The sequence below is a fragment of the Populus euphratica genome, unplaced genomic scaffold, assembly GCF_000495115.2.
Source record: "Populus euphratica unplaced genomic scaffold, PopEup_1.0 scaffold523.1, whole genome shotgun sequence".
Lineage (NCBI taxonomy): Eukaryota > Viridiplantae > Streptophyta > Magnoliopsida > Malpighiales > Salicaceae > Populus > Populus euphratica.
Window position 1 is genome coordinate 73140 of NW_011500402.1, and position 23046 is coordinate 96185.

The 23046-nt window shown below is 30.2% G+C and overlaps 2 protein-coding genes and 1 long non-coding RNA gene across 4 annotated transcripts; all 3 read right to left on the minus strand.

Annotated features, from left to right (window-relative positions):
* On the minus strand, nt 1–4828 carry LOC105114432 (pheophorbide a oxygenase, chloroplastic-like). Its single transcript, XM_011010977.1, has 6 exons — nt 4779–4828; nt 3898–4024; nt 2938–3074; nt 1315–1511; nt 647–901; nt 1–220 (listed from the first exon to the last, which is right to left on the minus strand). Exons 1-5 carry the CDS (start codon nt 4811–4813, stop codon nt 882–884), a joined length of 516 nt encoding a protein of 171 aa, XP_011009279.1. The 5' UTR covers nt 4814–4828; the 3' UTR covers nt 1–220; nt 647–881.
* Nucleotides 1–23046, minus strand: LOC105114434 (uncharacterized). The gene is made up of 3 exons (XR_840133.1): nt 23033–23046; nt 13330–13332; nt 1–152 (listed from the first exon to the last, which is right to left on the minus strand). It is a non-coding gene; the product is annotated as an uncharacterized LOC105114434 (long non-coding RNA).
* On the minus strand, nt 18495–19602 carry LOC105114431 (cyclin-dependent kinases regulatory subunit 1). 2 transcript variants are annotated; one of them, XM_011010976.1, is made up of 4 exons: nt 19503–19602; nt 19293–19402; nt 19105–19165; nt 18495–18937 (listed from the first exon to the last, which is right to left on the minus strand). In XM_011010976.1, the coding sequence occupies exons 2-4, from the start codon at nt 19343–19345 to the stop codon at nt 18797–18799; spliced, it is 255 nt and encodes an 84-aa protein (XP_011009278.1). In that variant the 5' UTR covers nt 19346–19402; nt 19503–19602; the 3' UTR covers nt 18495–18796. The 2 variants fall into 2 exon arrangements, with proteins under 2 accessions (XP_011009278.1, XP_011009277.1); XM_011010975.1 differs by having other exon boundaries at nt 19487–19582.

Consider the following 23046-nt stretch of genomic DNA (forward strand, 5'->3'; position numbering starts at 1 on the left):
GGCAAGAAAAGATTGATTACATTAACAAAGATTTCTTATACAATCGACCATCTATATTTAATAATGATCATGATCAATAAACACAGTTCTTTCATGCTGATTCAAAGTGTAAGTGAGGCCAGCACTGACTAGTGCAAAGGCAGCCAAAACAGCTCGAAATTGATCTGAGGGAATCCATAAGCCCTTTACACGACGAGAGTTGCTCAAATCTATCCAACACCTGCAAGATAAAATAAGTGAAGTAAACAAGTATCAGGAATAAGTTCAATCCTCGCTACCTGCAGGATTTGATTGATACACACAAGAGCCGCTTAAATTTGGTGAGCTATACTCGTTTCTTTGAAGAAGCCAACAATTTCATGAAAAGTACAAGTTGTGATAACATTCCAATACTATATGAAAGTACGAGAAGATTTCGTTTTTAGGGGATGATGATAATAGCTGCAGTAGGAAATTCATTACAATATCGTTGCCATCTCACTAACACCATTACTGTAATTCTGTCAGTTTCAGTGATTATTCCACGTCCATGTGCATTGCTTTTGGAGTACTTGTGTGTGTGTGTGTGTGTGTGTGTGTGTTCTAACAAATCAAAAAAGGTCCTGCCACTGGAGGGGATAGGGAAAGTAGGATGGGGGTTTCGTACCTCGTGTTTTGATAAAACTGCTGATGGCAAAGGTTGTTGGTAGGTGAACCCAAACCACACGGGTTGACTGTTGCCATGTCACCTCAGCCAACTACAAAATGCCGACACAAAGCGATCTGCTTGAGTGTGTGTGAACATGAGCAGCAGAACCTCCCATGGATTGTGAAAGAAATATCTTCTCTTGCCCTGAAGGACAATCATATCTCCATTGTATACCTTATTTGAAGTCCAATGCTCATGCCATCTTGGAACCACCTTACACAAACTCAATTTGATATTAATGATTTGATCTTGATGAGGATGACACCAATTTAAATCAAATATAGATTTGATTGCCCAGTGGCATTGGCATAGAACATTGAAGTAGAAAGCAAATCTAGTGCAGTGAAAAAGATGCTCATTCACAGCAAGCAATGATTAAGTATGATAAATTTTGCAGCATATATAGACAATTCATAACTTAAGAATGATCCATCCTATCTTGTTAATAATTTCTCATTCAAGTGGGATGGAGTGAAATCCACCCTACAATGAAAGCCACTGTAATTTTGGGATTTTGAGTTCCACTACCAATATATGCAGCCAGCAAAATTGATGGCATTTGACCTCCAACCAAACACCTTTCAAATATTAGAGAGCTATCTACTGTTCTCTAGTCTCAAACTTACATTTTACAATAGAAGTCTTTTTTTCCTCTTTCTTTTTCAATATTGCACAACACGTGTCATGAAACTGCTCCAAAACAGAATGTTGCTCCTCATTAACTTGAACATATGCATGGGAAACATTGACCTTTTTTTCTGTGGGGCAGGGTAGCCATGCCTCAATAGCTTGTAATTTGTTGCCTTTTATAAATACCATATATCTAATAAAATGAAAAGAAAGATCCATAAGCATAGGGCATGATGGCATTCTATCTCTACATGTTAAAGGACGCATTTCATCAAAATATCATTCCATATCATACAGGATAGAATCAACCAGTACAATCATAACACAGGATATGCAGCATTAAACACAAAGGAATCTGAAATGATGAAATCTAGTAGGACTACAACTGGGCAATGGGACAATCTAAGATTTAAATCACAATGTTATATGCATGAAACAAATGCTATTTACCAACCATTTTCAAGAGCATATTTTTTAATTCCAGGTGCAGTGAGATATGATGGATGAAAGACACGTTGCTGGTTTTAAACAGCCACTGTGTAAATGAAAATACCAAAATCATAATCTCTCCTAGATGTGGAGATGCAATGGAGAGAAACTACAAAAATTGACATGGGAGTGAACCTCTCAATTTGTAATAATTTGTCAGATCATGTAGGTGGTGTCATCAAAATGAAGACCAAAGGGAGCTAACATGATTGTTATTACACTAGATAAGGAAGACATTTTACACCCTAAATATGATGAGAAAATATAAAATCTAAACTTTTAAGAAGTAGAAAGTACAGCATGTGTGACAATACAGCAAAATAGGGCTATATCATCGTAAATAAATAAACATCAACGTACTTGCCACAAGATAGAACACATAAGCACAACCAAAAAGAAGCACAACCAAAAAGTTTGTTTAACCCTGGCATTGTGAACTGGAAGAAGTTTCGAGCACTGCAAACAGTTGAGTGGATCTTCCCAGGTGCCAGTGGCACATTGAAGGAACGAATCCAAATAATCCATTTCTGATCACCAACAATAGAAAGTTTTGTGTCTATCTCCACTGTGGAACGAAACAAGCATCACTAAGTTCTAGAATCAACAGCTCCTTGGAGAGGGATGACAGATTGGAAGAGTTCTAGACAATTCAGGACAGGAAAAATACATAATTACAATCCTTGAACAACAGTTGGTGTCAGAATAAACAATTCCACCATGCACTTTCATTTGTTATTCACTTCATACTCCAGAATACAAGTTTTTCTCAATATCCTTGGAGCATGGACAATGCCAAAGCTTCCATGATCAGAAACATAAGCTGGAGTGAGGAGGTGCATTCACCATACAAAAGCCCGCACCAAATTGTATTCACAACAAAGGAGGGCTTCTTTACCAGACCTCAAGTGATGAAATGAGAAGGTTGTTGAAGAATAAACTCCAGATATTCTTATTGAAAATTTGAATTACAGTAGCTTGAACTTTTTTGTTAAAACAGGAAAACTACTAAGGTCCCCCACAAAGAAACAATAGAGCACATAAGTGAACATTTTGTCAAAATGAAACCTTGAAAGCAGGTGCCAAAAAGTTCATTGAAGACGTTTGCAATTCTTTCTCCTAATTATACTCACTTATTCATATAATAACAAGGTGCGACAAACTCAGCACTGATCCGGGGGTTCCCATCACTGGTTCCAGCTAAGCCCCAGGAGCCACTAGACTCCACCTTAAACGGCAAAGGCTTGGCTCTATCTCTCCTTCCTGTAACCAGTGGATTCATTTATCCCAATTAGTAACAAATATGGGAATAAGTTTTCAAGCACTGATATATACCAGGAACCCCAAAAACAACTTTTCCCATGTTAAACAATGTACTCCAGATTAAAACATCAGAATGTGCAATATATCCTTGTGAAATTTAGACTTCATAATGCCAAAATCACAAGTAAGAAAAGCTAAATACGGTTTAGTATACAAATAATTTGCCACCGACATGCATAAATTTCACTGACATATTAGGATTATAACAACATTGCCCCACATGTGTGTAGTTTTCTCCTTGCAAATGGCCAAGACTTGCCCACAGCCAGGTTTTCAACTTGAAATCAAGAAAGCACTAATTTTTCACCAGAAACAAAGATAACGATCCTAAAATTACTAATTTGACCTGAGCCAAACCCCTTTCAATCTTTAAAAAAAAGCTTACTTGACACATGAAAAACTAGTTGGCATAAAATGATCCAGATTCCAGAAGCAGCATGAAATTCATGACGCTTCTTTTATCAATCCTTTGGTTCCAGAATGACTACTCCCAAAGACATTTAGCAGATCTCCATCAAGAAGTATACATGCACATGTGATAACTACTGTGAAATTGATGTCTTTGACAAATATGCAAGTAACAAGCCAAATATTATACAAATGACAGATATTCCTGGCACTGTATACTGCCCTTGATTCAACTTAGCAGCATTGAGACTTGGCATTACCTAAACTATGTGATCAATTCTTCAAATCTTAGGCAAGCTATGAATCTATTGAGAGCTAAAAGTACAAATCTTCAATCAAGATGATTAAACACATCTTTATACCTTGTGGTGAGAAAAATCAATGAGCGAAGGGTCAGAAACATTCTCCAAGAGGGTATCATAACAGTAGAGCAAATCATGCTGAATTATCACCGTTGAGAACTCAGGTTTATCTAAGTCAGCAGGTAACCTAAACAATTACCATAGAAACATCATTATAAGTGTGTGGCATTGTCAGATTAGATAATTCGATCATTATATAAATTATAAATCAAACATCAAAATAAGAAAGGATCAATCGCATGGGGGGTTTGGTGGCTTGAGCTCTTTCCCAACCATTCTCATCTGGTCAAACATAGAGCAGACCTTGGGACACCATTGTAGGAGATCTGGTATCATAAGCTCTTGGAGACTTGATTGCATGAGCTTCAGAGCCTTCAGGCATAGCCTGAGGAATTTGTGCGCACCATCCACATCCATCAAATGACCATCCACGATATGAACATTGCAGGTGCCCATTTTCATCAATCCGCCCTTCCTACCAAGTCAAATTGAATCTATAAAAATCATCTACTTGGACAAAATAATTTTCAGTTTTGTTTCCTAAGAGTCTAAGACAACATGGAAAAAAAGAACAAAAGAAACAGCAAACATAACTTTCAGATATTTATCTCTAACCCATGTACAACCCAATCAAACAATCTTAGCCCCAAATTTAGCTTTTTTCACGAACAAGAATGCATGATTAGATTTGAAACATGAATCAGTCTCAAGAAAATGCAACCTGATTCAACCTTTTCACTCAATTAAGACATTCCAAGAAACCACAAAAGGGACCTAACCACAGGGTAGCTTCCAAACTCTCCATGTTATGGAGTAAGCAAACAGAGAACAACTTCAATTAAGAGGAGGGAAAAATATAAAACATAAATTTGCAAACTTACTGACAAAGGGGCAAGTCTATGGGGACATTGATCATCAAAAGCAACCCATTCTCGATTAGCTTTATCAAACCAAAGAACTAGGTCACGAACCAGAAGCTGAAATGGGGTTGGCAGGAGAGGGTCCAGATCCCCAAGTGAAGAAAAAGGGTACCAATGATCCCTCCAAGTGAATTTAGAATCATTAACCTCCTCTCCACTCTCATCATCAACTCCGTACTCTGTTTCTTCTTCTTTTCGTAAAGATGGAGGTGACTGTGAGGAGGTGCTGCTACACGTAAAGGAGAGGTCTTTAGAGCTCTTCTAGTTGGTTATTTTGTGTTTAAGGTTTTGGTGAGTGAAAAAGGAGTGGATTTGAAGAGGGTTGTTGGATTAGTTTGTGTCAAAGTTTGGAGATGCAAGCGGTAGAGAGAGGGTAGTGCCATTTTTATTTTTTTAAAATAATCCTTCTTTCCTTGTTTTAGTTTAGTTTATTACATGCAGTTTTAATTTTATTTATTTATTTACTTTACGCGAAATCAGGCTTATTGGTGCCCGGTCATGGTCGGGTTTTTTTTTTCAATGTGATAAAAAAAAAAAAGAATAATAAGACAAAAAAAAAATCATAGACCTACTCTAATGTTGGGTTCAATTAGTAATTTAAATAAAAAATATAAAAAAAATTAATAACAAAAAAAATAAAATTTAAGTTCATCTGAATTATCAAACAATTAAACATTAAAAAATAAAAATAAAAATAAAAATAAATAAAAAATCATGTTAAATTAGATGAACTTGTAAATTTCATGATCATGATTATAAGAATGAAATAATCCAAAAAAATAGAAAAAAGTTGAAATGATAATATTAAAATGAATCAATTTAAAAAAAAAATCAACCTTGTTAATCTTTGAAACCGATAATTCTGGTCATGAATATGAGCTAACCCCATAAAAAAACTAAAAAAAATAACAAAGCAAAACTATAAAAAAATATTTTAAAAAATAAAAAAACATCTTATTAATAAAAAGAAAAAAAATAAGTAAACCTGGGCATACCTTCTAAACCTAGTTTAATATTTAAAACTTGCTACACGTGAAATCCTAGACTCAGGTTCAACAAAGAAGCTTAAATCCTAACTAATTTAGTTTTGAATGATAAAATTGTGAAAAAAAATATTAATAAAAAAAACTTGCAAAAACAAAAAAGATAGCTATAAAAATAAGAGGGATAAGATTTGATTGAAAAAAAAACTTAACAAGGATGAAATTATATAAAAAAAAAAACAATCCCAAACAAAAAAAATAGCAATTAAAAGAATAAGGATCAAATTTGAATAGTTAAAAATTTGTAGGGGGTGAAATTGAAAAACATTTAAAATTTAATAGATTATTTATAAATTAAAAAATGAAAAAGCTAAAAATGAAAAGCTTTTGTAATTTTTATAGATTATTCAAGATTTAAATAATAGTAATCACAGGGACCAAAGAAAAAGCAAAAATAAATTGCATTGATTGGTCTGAATCTTTGAAGAGGTTGGGGCTAAATTCAAGGTGGAGAGAGAAAAAAAATAAAAAGAAATGGGCTAAATTCAACTCTAAACTAAAGATGTGTTTGGACTAAGCGTCACTCTATCATTTTAGAGGCGCCAAAACCTTTCAAATATCATCATGAAAGGTGGTATTTTATGGTCGAATGGGCCTGCATATGTTGCTCAAATAATGCGAGGGCTATTTACATGTTGGTGTGTGCGTATGTGTTTTTTTTAATAATATTTAATATAGGAAAAATGACAATAAAATCAATGTAAAATGACCAAAAAAAGCCTTGTAAAAGAGTTATATTGATTTTCTCTTTAAAGGTATCAAAATAATTACACTATTTAAAAAAATTTAAAAGACCAAAATACCTATGAATAAAAGGCATTATATTTTTTTTATGATCAAGTTAGTAATTTTACTATATAATAAAAATTTAAATGATTAATCAATTTGTAAAAAACAATTGTGTTACAATAAAAATGCAACCTTACATTTACTGTCTAGTTTAAAGTTGTTTTCTAGTTAAGGATAATGCATCAATTCACTATTCCAATGAATAGTAAAATACCTCTTTGACTATAGTAATTTGTTTTTATCCATTAGCCTTTTTTTAATGTCATTTGCTTAAATGAATTCATTTGAAAAACTCAAAACTCATATATGTTTTCAATGGGATAATAACATGATAAAACTTAATTGATTCAATTGAATTACTAAAAACTCATCTACCATAATCAAATTATATCCAAACTTGATTGAATCAATAAAAAAACAAAATGATATTGTTTTAATAAAAAGATTATCCCAATTTAATGACTCATTAATTCATATCATTTTCTGAATCAATCTTTATATCGAATCTAATAACTATAATTCATTTAACTCGGACTATTTTTTCTTTTTTATAACATTTTAAAATCAAATCTTCATTACAAAAAAAAATACTCAATCATAACTAGAAATGAAGGCCCAAGAAGACACATGTGATCAAAATAGCCTTGAATTTTTTAATTTTTTCATAAAACAATTTTAAATAAGTTTTACCATGGCTCCTCATAGATAAAGAAAAGCTTGCATTAAGTTCCATACTTATAAGTTACACACACACTAAATAAGCTCATGCTTTCTACGTAAAAAATAATATCTAAGTGATGCAAGCTTGTTTTTAAATAAATAAGAAAAATAAATGATTTTGATTATAGCTCCGACTGGTTTTAATAAATTAGTTTTATTTTAATCACAAGATAAAAAAAATTTTGACAAAGATAGTAAATAAGCAAAATTCAAAAAAAAAAAGGAACCATGATAACATAGAAGAAAAACCTTTAAAGGTACATAATTGAATAAAAAAAGATAAAAAAAATCTCAGCTTGAGTCAATCTAAAATAGTTTGATAGACATGTAACTTGGATAATAAGAAGCGAACTAACTCAAGTTAACCTATTAAATTCATGGTTCAACTTATGAGATCAAGATAACCCAATAGAAAAAAAATTAGAAAAAACCACAATGCTATTATTTAAAAGGAAAAAAACTAATGTAGAATAATGAAATCAAAAAATAAAACAAGCAACAAAAAAAAAGACATCGACCAGTATTAACTTTTCAAACCTAGTCTTATTAGACTGGAAGCATCATATAATGAAAAACCAAGAAGCTTAATCCTAAGCAAATCAAATAATGAATGATGAAATTGAAAAACAAAATTCATAAAAGAATCTAAAATAAAATAAAATAAGTTATTAAAATAATGAGGGTGAAAATCAAAATAAAAAATAAATTAGAAAAAAAAATTGATTGAAGAGCTAAAATGAAAAGAAAAATTAATCTAACAAAAGGATAAAAAAGTAAAAAAAAAATAAAAACCTAATTAGAATAAACAATAAACCATAAACTTAGATTAAATGATGGAATCAAAAACATCAAAATGCTAACAAAAAAACCAAGGAGAGAAATTAAAATTAAAAGAATAAGGATTGAAGTTAAATATCAAGATTAAAAAGGAGTGGCATGTAGTTTTAGGGGTAGGGAAGAGAAAAAAAAAGGGCAAAACAAGTTGATTAGTGACAAACCGCTCCCCTACCACCTATACATTTTATACTATGATGAAGAGGATGCATCATCATATCCAACAATATGGTAGAAAGGCATTTTATACCCAAAAAAGGCAGCGCATTGGTTGCTCATAGGATTGAGCATTTTCGGTTCGGTCCGGTTTTGAATCAAAATAAACAACTAAACTAATTTTTGTTTATAATTTTTTGAACCAAACCGAACTGAAAACCTGTTCAAACCGATTAATTTCAATTCAGTTTGATTCGGTTTATTTTTTCCTTTCCAAATCGGTTCAAACCCAATGGTCCGCTACCAACACTAGTAATGTTCCTCCCTCTGTTTTGGATCATTGGCTGAGTCTAATGTGACTTTTGAAGAAACAATACTTGAGTCCCTAAAATGTTGTTTTGCCCTCCCCCAACCAATTCAACAGAAAAAATGGCATCGTTCTAAGGAGGACTCTTCATCATCTTCTTCCTCTAAAATAGAAGAACTCGTCTGAAAAAGAAAAAAAATGTTAGCCTCTATTAAAACCATCAACAAAACCAAATTCAATCCATATTGTAGACTAGGTTATCTACCACAAATTTCATTTTATCCCAGTTTCCTTCACTCCATGATACGTCATTAATGTTAAGGAAACTCATCACCAATAATCTAACAATGGCAGGACTGTTGGTGTTCTTATCCCACCAAAAACAGAGTAAAAAAAATAAAATAATAATTATCAGTATACAAGATCACTATTCCAGGAAGATAAGGATCGAATTTCTCTCGAGGTTTGGCCTTATAAAATCAGAGGAGGAAAGAGGACATAAAACCAAAAAGACAAAAAAAGAAGGGAACTTAGAGACCAAAGAAAGGGAAAACCTAAAAAGCAGATAGGGGAAGAACAAGAAAAGAAGAGAGAGGATCGGGGTTCCACCCACCAAGATCCAATAAAAACAAACAAACACACATCTCTCATGAAAAAAGCCATTGTTGATTCATCTCTGTTTTCTCAAAAACCCATGCTTTCTAGGAAGAAGCCACAACAAGATAAAAGTCTCATAGAGAGTTGAGGGAGGGGAGAAAAATCAACGCGGAGAGTAAAGTGAGAGATAATGAGATAATGAGATATACAAAGAAGAGAAGGGAAGGAAGGGGGGACGACTGATGAGTGAATGTTACTTTAGGGTTAAGGTTAGAAAATATTCTATTTATAGTTGTTTTTTTTTTAAGTGCTAGCTGGTTGAACTGGTTCGGTTCGATTCGGTTCAATCAGTTTCAGAATTTAGAAACCAAAACCGAACCGAACTGGAATTTTTTTGTGATTTTTTAATTGGTTAATTTGGTTTTTTTGGTTATTTTTTTCTGATTTTCTCGGTTTATCGATTTTTTTGCTCACCCCTAGTTGCTCAAAAGATGTGGGCGCCTCCCTCGCTCCAATAATTTTAAGAATTAAATAATATTTAATCGATGTTAAAAGATAAAAATGTCCTTGATTACCCTAGTGAATATAAAAAAAAATCAAAAGGAAAAGACCAAAAGACCCCTCAACTTATGGTTTCAATTTCTCAAATCCAAAGGTATACTTGTCAATTTACTGTACATAAATACATGAAAAGACAATTATGCCCCTTATTCATTATTTTTATAATTTTTTGAATTTGGGGTTAATTAGGACATTTTACTATGCTTAAAAACAAGAAAACTACAATTATACCTCTAGACAATCCTTTAATGATTAATATGTAATGTGAAATGATAAAAATACCCTAGAACAAAGGCAAAGTGTTTTTTATAGTAAGCGTAAAAACTGTCATTTTACTATTGCATTGAATAGTAAATTAGTTTGTTTTTGCCTTCAGTTTTAGCTTTATACTAGTTTTGTAGCTCGTGCTCCATTACAGCCAGGAAAAATTTCTTTCAGCATAAAAAAAAAAAGAATGCCAAGGAAAAAAAATATGAAAGCCAAGTCATTGTTTAATTGGTTGTTTAAATAATATGATTAAAAAATACAACAATAATAAATAAACAAACAAAAAAATAACAACGAAAAAAAGTTAAAAAAACCTAATCTGAGTCAACCTGGATTATTAAACAACTCAACAATGAAAGGAAAATTTTTAACAAACCTCAGAAAAGACAACCATATTAACTCGTAAACTTTATGATCATAGACATAGAATTGGGATAATCTCATGGAAAAAAATGAAGGAAAAAGAGTTTAAATACAAATTCTTATAAATCACATAAAAACACAATAACTCCACAAAAAAAAAGGTTAAGCTCAATCTCTGAAAAATAAAATGTTGAATGATAAAAATTAAGGGAAAATATAATTTAAAAGGGTAAATAAAAAATCAATTCAAGCCCAACCGAGTCAAGATGCAAAATATTTAACCTTGACATGATACTATGATAAATCCGTTCGAAAGTAAATTGAATAATATTATAAAACTTGATTATTGATCGATTTAATATTGAATGAAAAAAAAATTAATTTAAAAAAGAAATGGAAAGAAATATGAGTCAACTAGAGTTACCCACAAATCTCGCGACCGTGAAAATTGTGAAATCCTTGAATTGGGTTCAATCAATAAGTTTGATTCCTAAACAATATAATTTTAAAGGATGAAATCATTAAAAAAATTAATTTAGAAAACTTACCAAAGAAAAAAAGATAGCAATAAAAAATAGGGATGAAATTTGATTGGAAAAAACTCATGAAGAATGTAATTGTAAAAGAATAAAAAGATTAGTATATCCTAATAAAATGAAAATGAAAAGAATGTATGAAAACTAATAATTAGTACTTAAAAGTGTATTTTTATCAAGGTTTTATATCATCATTTTGCACTTGAAGTATCAATAACTCCTTAACTAAAACATGTTTTATAATAACGTATCTAATAATATAAGATACCTTTAATTTATGGTAAATATTCATTTTAAATGCAGGCCTATCACATAAATGAAAGGATTAATTGATGAATTTAAGAACTGAAATTGAAAGGATAAAGAGATGGCCAAACTTAGAAAAGAGATGTCGGTGCAATCCAAACCGGAACACTGTTCGGTAAATGGGTCATATCTGGAGCTATATATCTCAGATTTAGGTCCAATTTATATGGATGGAAAGGTAAGACATAGGCCTACAACTTTCATATGGAGCCCAAGATCTAAAAAGGCCATTATCAAGTCCAAATTGTAGAAACAACAAAGAATAGCAACAACAAAGAAGTTTGAAACTGTCCTACAACCCCAGCAATGAAAGTTGTAGAAAATTATCTCAGCTTTCCAGGAAACAAAAAAGGAGGTCATTTGGAGTTCTAGAACTCCAAATGACCTCCATTTTTTTTTCCTCGAAAGCTCAGACAATTTTCTACACCTTTCATGTTTTCAAGTGGTTTCAGTTAATTTTGGCCTATGAAAAGAGGCACTTGCCATGTATTTAGACATCTTGAATTTCAGATCAAGATCATGCTCTTGCTTTCTCTCTTTGTATTCTTTGTAATATTTATGCTTTACTTTCATTAATATCAAGTTTATGCCTTTCATTTCCTTTCCTTTACTTAGTTAACTTTTATGTTCTTATTTTGTTTATCTATTTTGCTTTCTTTCATTATGTCTAGCTAAGTTAATTATGTCAAGGTGAAAAGGTTACACTAATGGTGTAAGAATAAGTATAATGTAAACTTAATATGAACTTTAATGTTTGATACTAACATGTTTTATATTTGTTATCTTGTTCACTCTTTAATACTTTACTTGTTAAATGACTAATCTTGATTTATGTTATATAACACTTGGTACAACAAATGCTTGGCACTTTCATAGCCCATAATGTATGGTATAACCGACACCTGAGCTATGAAAGAAACTTGATTTGTTGTTAACATAAGTTATAATCATGAATGCTTGACGAGATTTACAAGTATTAGCATTAATTGAATAAGATGACTAATGTAATCATGTTAACAATATATAATCTGATTGGAACCTCCTTTGTGTGTGGTTTCCAATTCAATAATAAGAGTTTATACTATACTTGTTTGATATACCATTAGTGGAACCTCTAACCTTGACATTTGTTATTATCATTGTTTAATCGTTACATTAATATTCCATCTCAAAGTTCTCATCTTCTTCTTCTTCTTCTATTTCTTTATTATTATTATTATTAGTACTACTACTACTACTACTACTACTACTACTACTACTACTACTACTACTACTACTACTACTACTACTACTACTACTACTACTACTACTACTACTACTACTACTACTACTACTACTACTACTACTACTACTACTACTACTACTACTACTACTACTACTACTACTACTACTACTACTACTAGTATTATTGTTGTTATTGTTATTACTATTGTTGTTGTTTATAATTTATACAATTAATCTTCTTGTGTTTCGACCTCGGTCTTATCGGGTTATTTATTACTTTGACACTCCTACACTTAAGAGAAGATATCAATCTTTTAGACGCGTGAACTAATTTCTAAAAAATTAAATATTAAAGAATGAAACTGAAATAATTCAATTTTAGAAGAGGTCTCCAAAAAAAGTCGATATGTGTTAACATTTGAAACCTGTAGCCTCGGTCCTAAACCTATGATCAACCACTTAGCAACGACAAAAAAAAAAAAAAACTTAGTTAATTTGTAAATCGTGTAATTGTAGGTATAGGATAGGGATAATCCAAAAGAAAGGAAAAGAAAAAAAATAGGAAGACCAATTTAAAATAAATTAAATGTTAAATGATGAAATTGAAATTAATCAATTAAAAAAACAAAAAACAAAAATCAACTCATGTTAACCTTTGAAACTAGTAACTTTGTTCATAAACCCAAGACTAATCCTATAAAAGGTAACCCGTAAAAAATAATAAAGCAAATATCTAAAAAAAGGTCAAACATACAAACATTAGTTTTTAAAAAGGAAAAAAATAAATCAACCTGGACAAATATCGAAACTTGCTCTAATCTCTAAAACTCTTAACCCTTGAAATTCTTGAACTATGTTCAATTAAGAAGCTTAATTTCTAATCATTTTAATTTTGAGGGATGAAATCATAAAAAATAGTTAATTTAAAAAACTTGCCAAGAAAAAGATAGCAATAAAAAAAAATAGAGATAGGAAAAAAAACTCATGAAGGATAAAATTATTAAAAAAAAACCTAAAAAATTATCTCAAACAAAATAAATAGCAATCAGCAGAATACATATCAAATTTAAAGGATAAAAAAAATAGAAAGGGAGTAAAATTAGAAAAAAATTGTAATTTTAAAACTTATTAAAAATAATAAAATAGTAATCAAAATAATGAGACCAAATCTAAAAGATAAAAAATTAGAAAAGGATGAAATTAAAAATCATATGTAATTTCACAGCTTATTAAAAATGAAAAATAAATTATAATCAAAAGAACATTCATTAAATATAAAGGGAAATAAATTGCAGGGGTTGGTTTAAATTTTTTAAAAAGCTAACACGAAATTCAAGAATAGGAAGAGAGGGGGGAAAAAAGAAACAATTGCCGCCTCGAAACCCGATGTGCATCAAAGATACATGATGCTCTATTATGTTAGAGGCATGAAGACTTTTCAATCATTGTTCTAGAAAACAATGTTTAATGATTGGACAACCCTTCACAAACTACTTTTAAATCATTGTTCTAGAAAACAATGTTTAATAATTGGACAACCCTTCACAAACTACTTTTACAACCCTTCACAAACTGCTTTTATAGCACGGGAAAAATCCACATAAAAATTATTTTTTAATTATATTTAATAAATATAATTTACTATAGTCTCAAAGTTTTTATAGAATTTACAATAAAATCAAGTAAAATAACAAAAAAAATAATAAATTATTGCATGAGAATTTTGTTTGTGTTATCTTAAAAAACATTAAAATATATTCTACTTCAAAAAAATTCTTAGTAGTAGGTATTAAATTATTCTATTTCAGGGTTACGGTGAAAAAACCACCTTGCTCCTAATTCCTAGTTTAAAGGGCAATAATTACAATTAGCTTTTTTATTTGAATTGAATAAATTACCATTGCTTTAGTTACCATTGTCATGCGCATCGTTTTGAGTAGTCAATATACAGCACTTCCTTTAGTTCTATACGCAACATTTTATTTGCTTATGAAGTCACACGTGTATAGCATTATATTGGCAAACTTTGGAAGATTGCTAAGCTATATTTTTTTTTAAAAAAAAGGTAGATGGTATGGGGATTTTACTGTAGTAAATTATTGTTAATTTTTACATTGAAATTACTCTTTTATTCTTGGGTAACTTCAATTTAAGTTTTTAGTTTAGCAGTATTTGATTTGATTTTTTTTTAATTTAGTGGTTATTAGAAGATTGTTTGAGGATATATATATTTGTATAAGTTTTTTTAATATAATAAAAATACTTTTCAGTGTGTAAAATTAATAAAATTTAGAATAGTTGATCAAAAACTTTTTTGGTTTTTCATAATATTCATAATTGCAAAAATACTTATTTGCCCCTAATATATATATATATAAAAAAGATAGGCTGCTAGATAAGAGTATTTTGTTTTTTTCCAATTATCATGTAGTGTAAAATAATGTTTTTAACCTAAAAAAAAATATAAAAAAAAAAGTTTGTTTTTTGGGGTATTTTAACATATGTACATGAGTATTTTGTGTGATTAAGAAAACAATAGAGCGTTTTGATATTTTTCATGTTTTATTTTTTAATTAAAAAGCTGTTGATCCATGTTCCACATGTATCAATGAGTGGGTAGTGTTCACACCATTCAGGTAGAGTGTATGACACTACCAGGTGATCAAATCTGACTATCCATCATTTTCTAAAATGTGTGGTTATGTCCTCTTCTATATAGTGTGGTGCATGTTGAAAGATAATAATTAAATTGTTGTTAGTGATCAAATGTTTGTATTTTTTCTTTGTTTTCTCTCTTCTAACAACTAAAATGCATAATTATCTTTATTCTCGGTCAATTTCAATCCTTATTCCTTTTATATAAGTTTTATTTTTTTTATTTCAATTTTGTTATTCAATTATAATTTTTTTATAATTTTTTTTATTTCAATCCTTAATTTTTAATTTTTAATTTTATTTTTATTCTTTTTATAACTTCAGTACTTTTAAATCCATTTCTATTTTTTATTAGTGTTTCAGAATCTATCCTTTTTATTTTGATTTTTAATTTTAGTTATTTTTTTGTTTAAGTTTTATTTATTTATGGTTTAACATTTCAATTCTAATATGGGTATATTATATTTTTGAATTCAGTGGCTTAATTTTTATTTTTTTTTGTTTTTAATTTTATTTTTTAAATTAAATTTATAGTTTTTTTAATAGTAATAATGCTTTTTTTTTAAATTTAATAATAATATAATAATTAATAATAGTAATAATAATAATTATGATTGCTCGAAAGAAAGATAGAGAGTGTGCGCAAAATGGCTTCCTTCACTCTCAAAAAATTAAGACTCCCACCTTGACCTGTAAAAAACAATTCTTTCCAAAAAAACAAATTACAAACTTGCAAATGATATGCCACCATTAAACAGCAAAGAAAAACTGAAAATGCTCAGCCCTTTCATTCACAGGGCACTTCCTCATGCAATTTCGAGCACTGCCCTTTTCACTTCTCTGTATTCTCTCTACTCTAAAAGAAAGAGCACTTGTTATACCATTCCTTGTAACTTTCTCAGCAACCAAACAATTACTCTTATTTAGTTACCACTAAAACATAACAAAAAAAAAAATCAAATTCTTGAACTTGTGCTTTAAAGCATAAACGAGAGTAACAAATATATAGCAAAAAAAAAAAAAGGAATTTAAGTTTAAGAAACAAAAAAAGGGCGGACCTGGCGGATTGTAGTAACCAAGAACTTCAAGATGTTTGCCATCTCTAGGGTATCTACTATCAGCAGCCATAACCCGATAAAAGGCCATGTTATTGCACCCGAATCTCGACAACCACCATGTAGGGTTTCAGATATTTGAATTACCGTATCTGCTGCTATGGAAGAAATCTGAGTCACAGACTCACCGAGTTATTGAGTGGGTGAGTGAGGAAGCCAAAGGTGGGTGGTTATTTTTGTTTTGTGGTTTTAGCACTGGGATTTTTAAAATAGAAATTATCAATTAATAAATCGGGATGGTCTGGGCTGGGCAAACCTAACACTGTGTTAAACAGCCCAACCTATCAATCCAATCTTTCTCATTTGATGATATTAGGAAATAACGGAATGCACACTTTAAAGTTTAAATATTTTGATTTTTTTATTAAGGATTATATCCCCTTTTAAAAAACAAATCGTTCAACTTTATTTAATTCGGATCTAAAGGAGAGAGGAAAAAAAAACTAGAAGAAGCAATGAACATAAAAAGATTATCATTGCCCGCTCTTGAAATCTTAGGAGTTTCAAAGCTACCTTGTGCTCTAGCACTCGAAAAGTAAAGGTACAATTTGATTACTTGTCTTGTGATGAAAAAACAGAGATAGACAATGATGTAGAAATGTTTACGAAGATATTAGTGTCATTGTAGTTATTTTTTAAAATATTTTTTATTTTAAAAAAATTATTTTTAATATCAGCACATTAAAATAATTTAAAAATATTAAAAATATATTAATTTAAAGTAAAGAAAAAATAAATCATCTCAAATCTTTTTAAAAATACTTTTAAAACACAAAAATAAACAGTGATTAAAGAAAAGAGAGTGATAAAAAAATATTTTTACAATAATTTTGAAAAAATATATCATCTCTATTTATATTATCTTTGGTTTTTTATCCTGAAATAATAAACAAACACTATCTCTATTTTCAAAAATAAAACTTGTATATTTTGAAATTTATTAATGCAAAACCAACAATCACTCACTAGCTTTTATTTTGAAAACATTAAGTTCTTTATGTTAAAACATCTTGTTTTAAAATTTGGTTTTTTAAAAACAAAAAACTACGACACTCACTGCATGATTGCTAAATTTGATGTGTTTATTTTTTCTTTTTTGGTTCTTGTAAAACCTACTTCTCCTACGCCTACTTAAATTTTCATGTTTTGTCAAACGTGGAGACCATAGCCAGATTAATTTAGTATTTATAAGACCCAATTCCAGTTGTAAATTGATCCTCAAATCAGCAAATTAATCAAAACATAGTTTTCTTAAAAAATAAAATGATATAATTTTAATTAAACCAGTTCAAAATAAAACACATCCCGACCCAGAGTTCGAGTAAACAAATCACCAAGTTAATCTGTCAATCAATGGCAGATCCATTTATAACTATGATTAAATTCCATGGAACCTTACTGGGTAACACAAAGACCTGCTAAAAGAGAAGAAATGGTCTCCCAGTACGAGCAACTCAAAGGAAAAGCATGCGTTTGTGGTCGTGTCCTCTCCAATCTAACAATTTCAACATCTGCGTGCCGATTTCATTTATTTTCATCTATTTTGCTCCGATTGAAACGAAGTTGCATTCATGGCACAGCTTGCTTTCTTATCAGCACATTTAATGCCATAGGTGTATAGATAATGGAGGGGCTTACGGAGAACTATTTAACAGGAAACACAACCATCACAATGCTACACCAATGGCGAAGGGCAAATTTAGTTCCACATGACTCGTATTTTTAAGAACAGCCTCTTAATTATCAAAATGGATGATGATATAAAGATCGTATCAAATCCACCATCCATGATCAAGACTCACATTTTGAGCAAAAGCTTCTTCATTGTCGAAATGGATGCTTCATACCAAATCCATCATCCATGATCTATAGTGCCCGTTGAATTCTAGTATAGATACTCCTAATCCACCACAACAACAAAAATTACAGAACACCAGAACCAATCTGCATTAACAATCTCTCCTTCCAACAAGACAACAAACTGAAGGTCACCACAGAAACACTGGATACCTTAATCTCAGTAAGAAACATACTCAGAACAAGGCATGCCTTAAATTCTTTACTTCTCATGACAACCTTCAACTAGATTTTTCAGGCTAGTATTTCCTCCACCCCTAATGATAATGCATACCGCAGACAGTTCAATCACACATCACATTATAAAAAATATCCATCCACACACCAACAAAAACAATTATCTAAACTGAGACTTGCAGTAGCAAGCACAAAAACGGAGAAGAATATCTACAACAACCCATCATTAGACTTCCATCAACATCTAATTAACCAGTGCCCATAACGTCATCAAACAACACATAAAACAAACAAACAAACCGTGACGACAAAATTCTCCACAAGAGAGAATCACAAAACACGATACTAGAAAATCCCATATCGTTTACGCAGAGCATAAACCAAAGTATTTCCATTCTTGGTATTTCTTCAGCTATTATAATAATAATAATGATTATGCTGATAAGATATAAGTATTCGGCGTAAAACCTAATCACTTAGCAAGAACTTGATTCTCCTGTTGCTGCTGAAAGTTCAAAGGCCTCCTAAACAGCATAATGTGTGGCTCCGGGCGATGTATCGCGTAATGGACCCACCCACGGCTTTGTTGAACTCCAATCGCACGCCACTCATTCTACAAAAAAAAATATTTTCAAATTTCACCCCTAAACCTTTCATTAATTCTTTCAACTAACTCGCGTCATCAATTAAAAAAACGTATTTCAATTATTTCCGAATTTTTAAATAATTACAAAATCAAACCCTAATAAAAAGAAAACCCTAAAAATTGGAAAAACTTACTTCAGAGAGGAGGCGATTCTTAGGGAGAAGTTTGGCGACTTCAGGAGGAAGCACCACATGCCTGTACGATTAACAAAAATTAAAAAAATCTGTCAATCCAAACAAAACTTAATAATAATGGTCGCGGCGACCATAATAATAATAATAATCAATGAAATAATAATAGCAATAAGTAGAAGAAGAAATACCTGTACTCAAAAGTGTCATCGAAATACTTCTCGGAGTACTGGATCTGACCCATTTTTAAGAGACTTTTTTTTTTTTCCTTCAAGAAGTTACTCCACTGTTTTGTCTCGATCTGCGAAAATATAATGAACAATTTGTTTCAAAAATAAGAAATTTATACAATTTTAGCAAAAAAAAAATATAGAGAGATAATAACTCGTTGTGTAGCGCACCAGAGAGTGAAAGGAGAGTCAGAGGACGACAAGAATGAGAGAGAGCGTATATGAGGAGAGGAGCTCCAAATGCACAAAATGGTAGCAACTATTTATGTGGGGGGTATTATCGGAAAGTAATTATGCTTCGCTTCCTGTTAATGTTTTTTAAATTTATTTATTTATTTATTTGGAAAAGAAGGTGGGGGCGTTTTTGAATTTTGAATTTTGAATTTTAAATTTCTCCCGCTTTTGTCTTATCATTTCAGGGGTACTTAAATTAAAGTAATGGAAAGTTAGGATGGTGATGGGAGTTGAATTATTAGTTATTTTTTAAAAAAAATTTTATTTAAATAATTTATTTAAATTCATTTTTAATATTAATTTTTAAAAATAAATTTTAATTTTAATAAAAAAGGTTAAAACTAACTCTTATACATCTAATTACCTTGAAAAATCATTTTATTTTTTATAATAAAAAAATCATTATACGAACAATAATAATCTTGCCATGCTCATCCACAACTCTCATTTTTTTATTTAAAAAAAACCTTAAATCAAAATGATATATATTTCAGCAATATTGCATTATTATAGATTTGGTTGACATAATTATTTATAAAGACAATACTTTATATTAATATTTTTTAATTATTTTTCATGTAGTTCTATAGTTAGTGTGTGAAAATAATGAGGTTATATTTTTTTCAAAAAAATAAAATTATTTACCTTTTATATAAAAAAACAAAAAATAGCCCAAACTTGCAAGTTTGAGCTTTGTTATGATAGATCTTTCAAGTTTTTGTACTAGCTATTTAGATATTTTAGGTTTTTTTTAATGATGTTTTGATTTTTTTTAATTTTATCATTTAAAATGTGGTTTTTATTTCTTTGGGTTTTTTTTATCTTTTTTTTTTAATTTTATCATTTAATATAATATTTTTATTTAATTTTATTATTAAGTATTGAGTTGATAATAAATTGATTTTTGTATTTTTTATCATATAATAAATGTTTTTTTTCCCTTTTTTTATCTTTTTTTTTTTCAATTACATTCTTTAATATGAGTTATTTATTTATTTTTATCCGTAAGTATTAGGTTGATTTGTTTTTTGGACCTACCTTGTGAACAATGTTCGGTCATGGCAACTCTCATACGATCCAATTTAAAACTCATGCTAAGAAAATAGTCAAGCCAGGGTTTTTTAAATTTGAATAATTATACTAGTTTTTTAAATTTGAATAATTATACTAGTTTGATGAGAACGTTAAGAAGTTTTTGATGGTTTATATATTGTTTTTCTATACTTTTTTTTTTTGTTATCAAAGCTACAATGACAGAGCAATTAATAAACTAGTACATATACTAATTTATTGGATGATACATGTTGCGGTTCATATAAAAAAAATTAAACATAAAACAATATTTAAATCATGATGAAATATTTTGTATTATTATTAAACTGAGTCAACCTTGAAATCTACCAATGAAAGTTACCCTGGCGTGACCGAATCAACTTAGCAAATCCAAAAAAAACTCGAATGACTAGTAAAAAAAATATAGTTTTACTCATAGTTATTGTTACAACCCATTTTTGGACCCCTCGTAAAAAATAAAAAAATTATCAAAAAATATAAACAGTGAAAAATAATGTCAGCATGCCATAAAAATGATTAAAAATTAGTTGAGGAAGTTAAAAAACACAAAAATTAAAATTTGGCAGTATTTTATTGACTAATAACAACCCTATTAACAAAAAAAAATCAATTTAAGTAAGTAAAGTTCAAAATCAAATATTTATGGACTTGATAAAATTTTATTAAAGGTTTAATTGAATTTATGGAGAGTTTGATTGCAAGAAAAATTGATTTTGGGGTCAATTTAGGCTTTAATTAGAAAAAATTAAAGTTCTAGGGTCAAATTATAATTTTTAACAGTTAATTTGATCATATCAGGGGTTTAATTGCATAAATATTGAAGTTTGATAGCCCATTAGGAATTTAATTAAAGAAATCTAAAATCAAGAACCAAAATGAAAAAGGCGCGTAAGTAGAAGGGTTGGACTTAAAACCGGTCAGGGGCTCAATTGAAGAAATTAGAAGTTTATTGCTCAATTGAGGGTTAAATTGCATAATATCAAGACCAAGGATCAAAGTGAAAAAAGTGGCCAACTATAGGGCCGTTATTGGATTTTTGACAGGGATGCAATTGCATTAATTTTTAAATCAAAATTGCAATTTAGGACTTGATTAACAAAATTACAAATTGAGATCAAATTGAAACTTAATAGGTTTTTGCCGCCTTTTCATTTAAATGAAACAACGCGTTTTGACTAAAACGGCACCGTTTTATGCACTGTTTACAAAAAAAAAGAAGAGAAAAACTCAAAACGGTGCTGTTTTGAACAGCACCATCATCTTCTTCCCTAGACATGCGAAACAGGGGAAGAAGCTGATTTTTTCTTCTTTCCTCTGTCACCGCCCTCAATCTTCCAGCCGACACCTTCAAAAAGGCGCCAACACCGCTTTCCATGTGTTGGACGCATAGTGGAGGGGCGGTAGCACAGTGGCTGCTCCGTCCACTTGTTTCCCTATTTTTTGCCTATAAAAACAGGGGGGTAGACCACCCAAAAAAAAAAACAAGAAAGAGGGGGAGACAGACCAAGAAAAAGAGAAAACAAAAGGGAACGAATCAAGAGAGAAGAAGAGGAACATAAAAAGAGAGGGAAGGGAAAATACAGAAGAATAAAGAAAGAAGAGAAAAGGAGAAAGAAACAGGGGAAAGAGAAAGAAGAAACTGCCGCCTCTGTTACCATCAGCTTCCCGGCAGCATTACTGGACATCGCGAACCACCGTTAGCTCTACCGCTCCATGTTATTCTCCTCCCTGCCGTTTATTTACTTGTGCCCTTTGCCTGCATCTTTGCATGCAAAATGTGATTTCATGTTCTGCTACAAAAATGCAATGTGGCTAGTTACTCTGCTGATGCACAGTAACCAACCTAATTGGATCTAGACTGGGACATCAGCCCAGCATATAGTAGATGGGTTGGACCCGATCTAATGCAGCTTTTTTAAAAAAAAAAATTCAAAAATATTTGTTTTAGAATTTTTATATTTTTTCTGCATATTTTATATAATTTTGATTAATGTCGGGTAGTATTTTATATCATAAAAATATAAATCCGATATTAAAATACTCGGTTTTTGTCAAAACTTTCAAAAAATTTTAAAAAATATTTTTATACATATGGCCAAGAGTCTCAAAGCTAAAAAATTATATTGTATTTTTCATACACCAAAAACAATATTTTAGCATGCATTTTGGCTTTAATAATCAGTTTATTAAAGTCAAGAGAACAATGGCCAAAATTTCAAAAATAATAAAAAATTTATTTTCTTGGTTGCTTAATATCCGGGGTATGACATTACACATAATGCTTATTCCGGATATTTAATTTATTTTTTGGACAATAGAACGGTTAGGTTTAACCGTATTTTAAGATAAGAGCCTCCTTATCGAGGAGTGCTTGTCTTGAGCCTTAGACAGACCAACAATTAAAAAC

What these genes read in the sequence shown, in the direction of transcription:
- LOC105114432 (XM_011010977.1), bottom strand. Translation starts at nt 4,813, where the DNA reads ATGATCAATGTCCCCATAGACTTGCCCCTTTGTCA. An exon ending in ATAGACTTGCCCCTTTGTCA is followed by an intron (nt 4,025 to 4,778) that starts GTAAGTTTGCAA and finishes GTAATTGTTTAG; the next exon opens with GTTACCTGCTGACTTAGATA. An exon ending in CCTTGTTATTATATGAATAA is followed by an intron (nt 1,512 to 2,937) that starts GTGAGTATAATT and finishes TCATTTTATTAG; the next exon opens with ATATATGGTATTTATAAAAG.
- LOC105114431 (XM_011010976.1), bottom strand. Translation starts at nt 19,345, where the DNA reads ATGGGTCAGATCCAGTACTCCGAGAAGTATTTCGATGACACTTTTGAG. An exon ending in GATGACACTTTTGAGTACAG is followed by an intron (nt 19,166 to 19,292) that starts GTATTTCTTCTT and finishes TTAATCGTACAG; the next exon opens with GCATGTGGTGCTTCCTCCTG. An exon ending in AGAATCGCCTCCTCTCTGAA is followed by an intron (nt 18,938 to 19,104) that starts GTAAGTTTTTCC and finishes TTTTTTTTGTAG; the next exon opens with AATGAGTGGCGTGCGATTGG.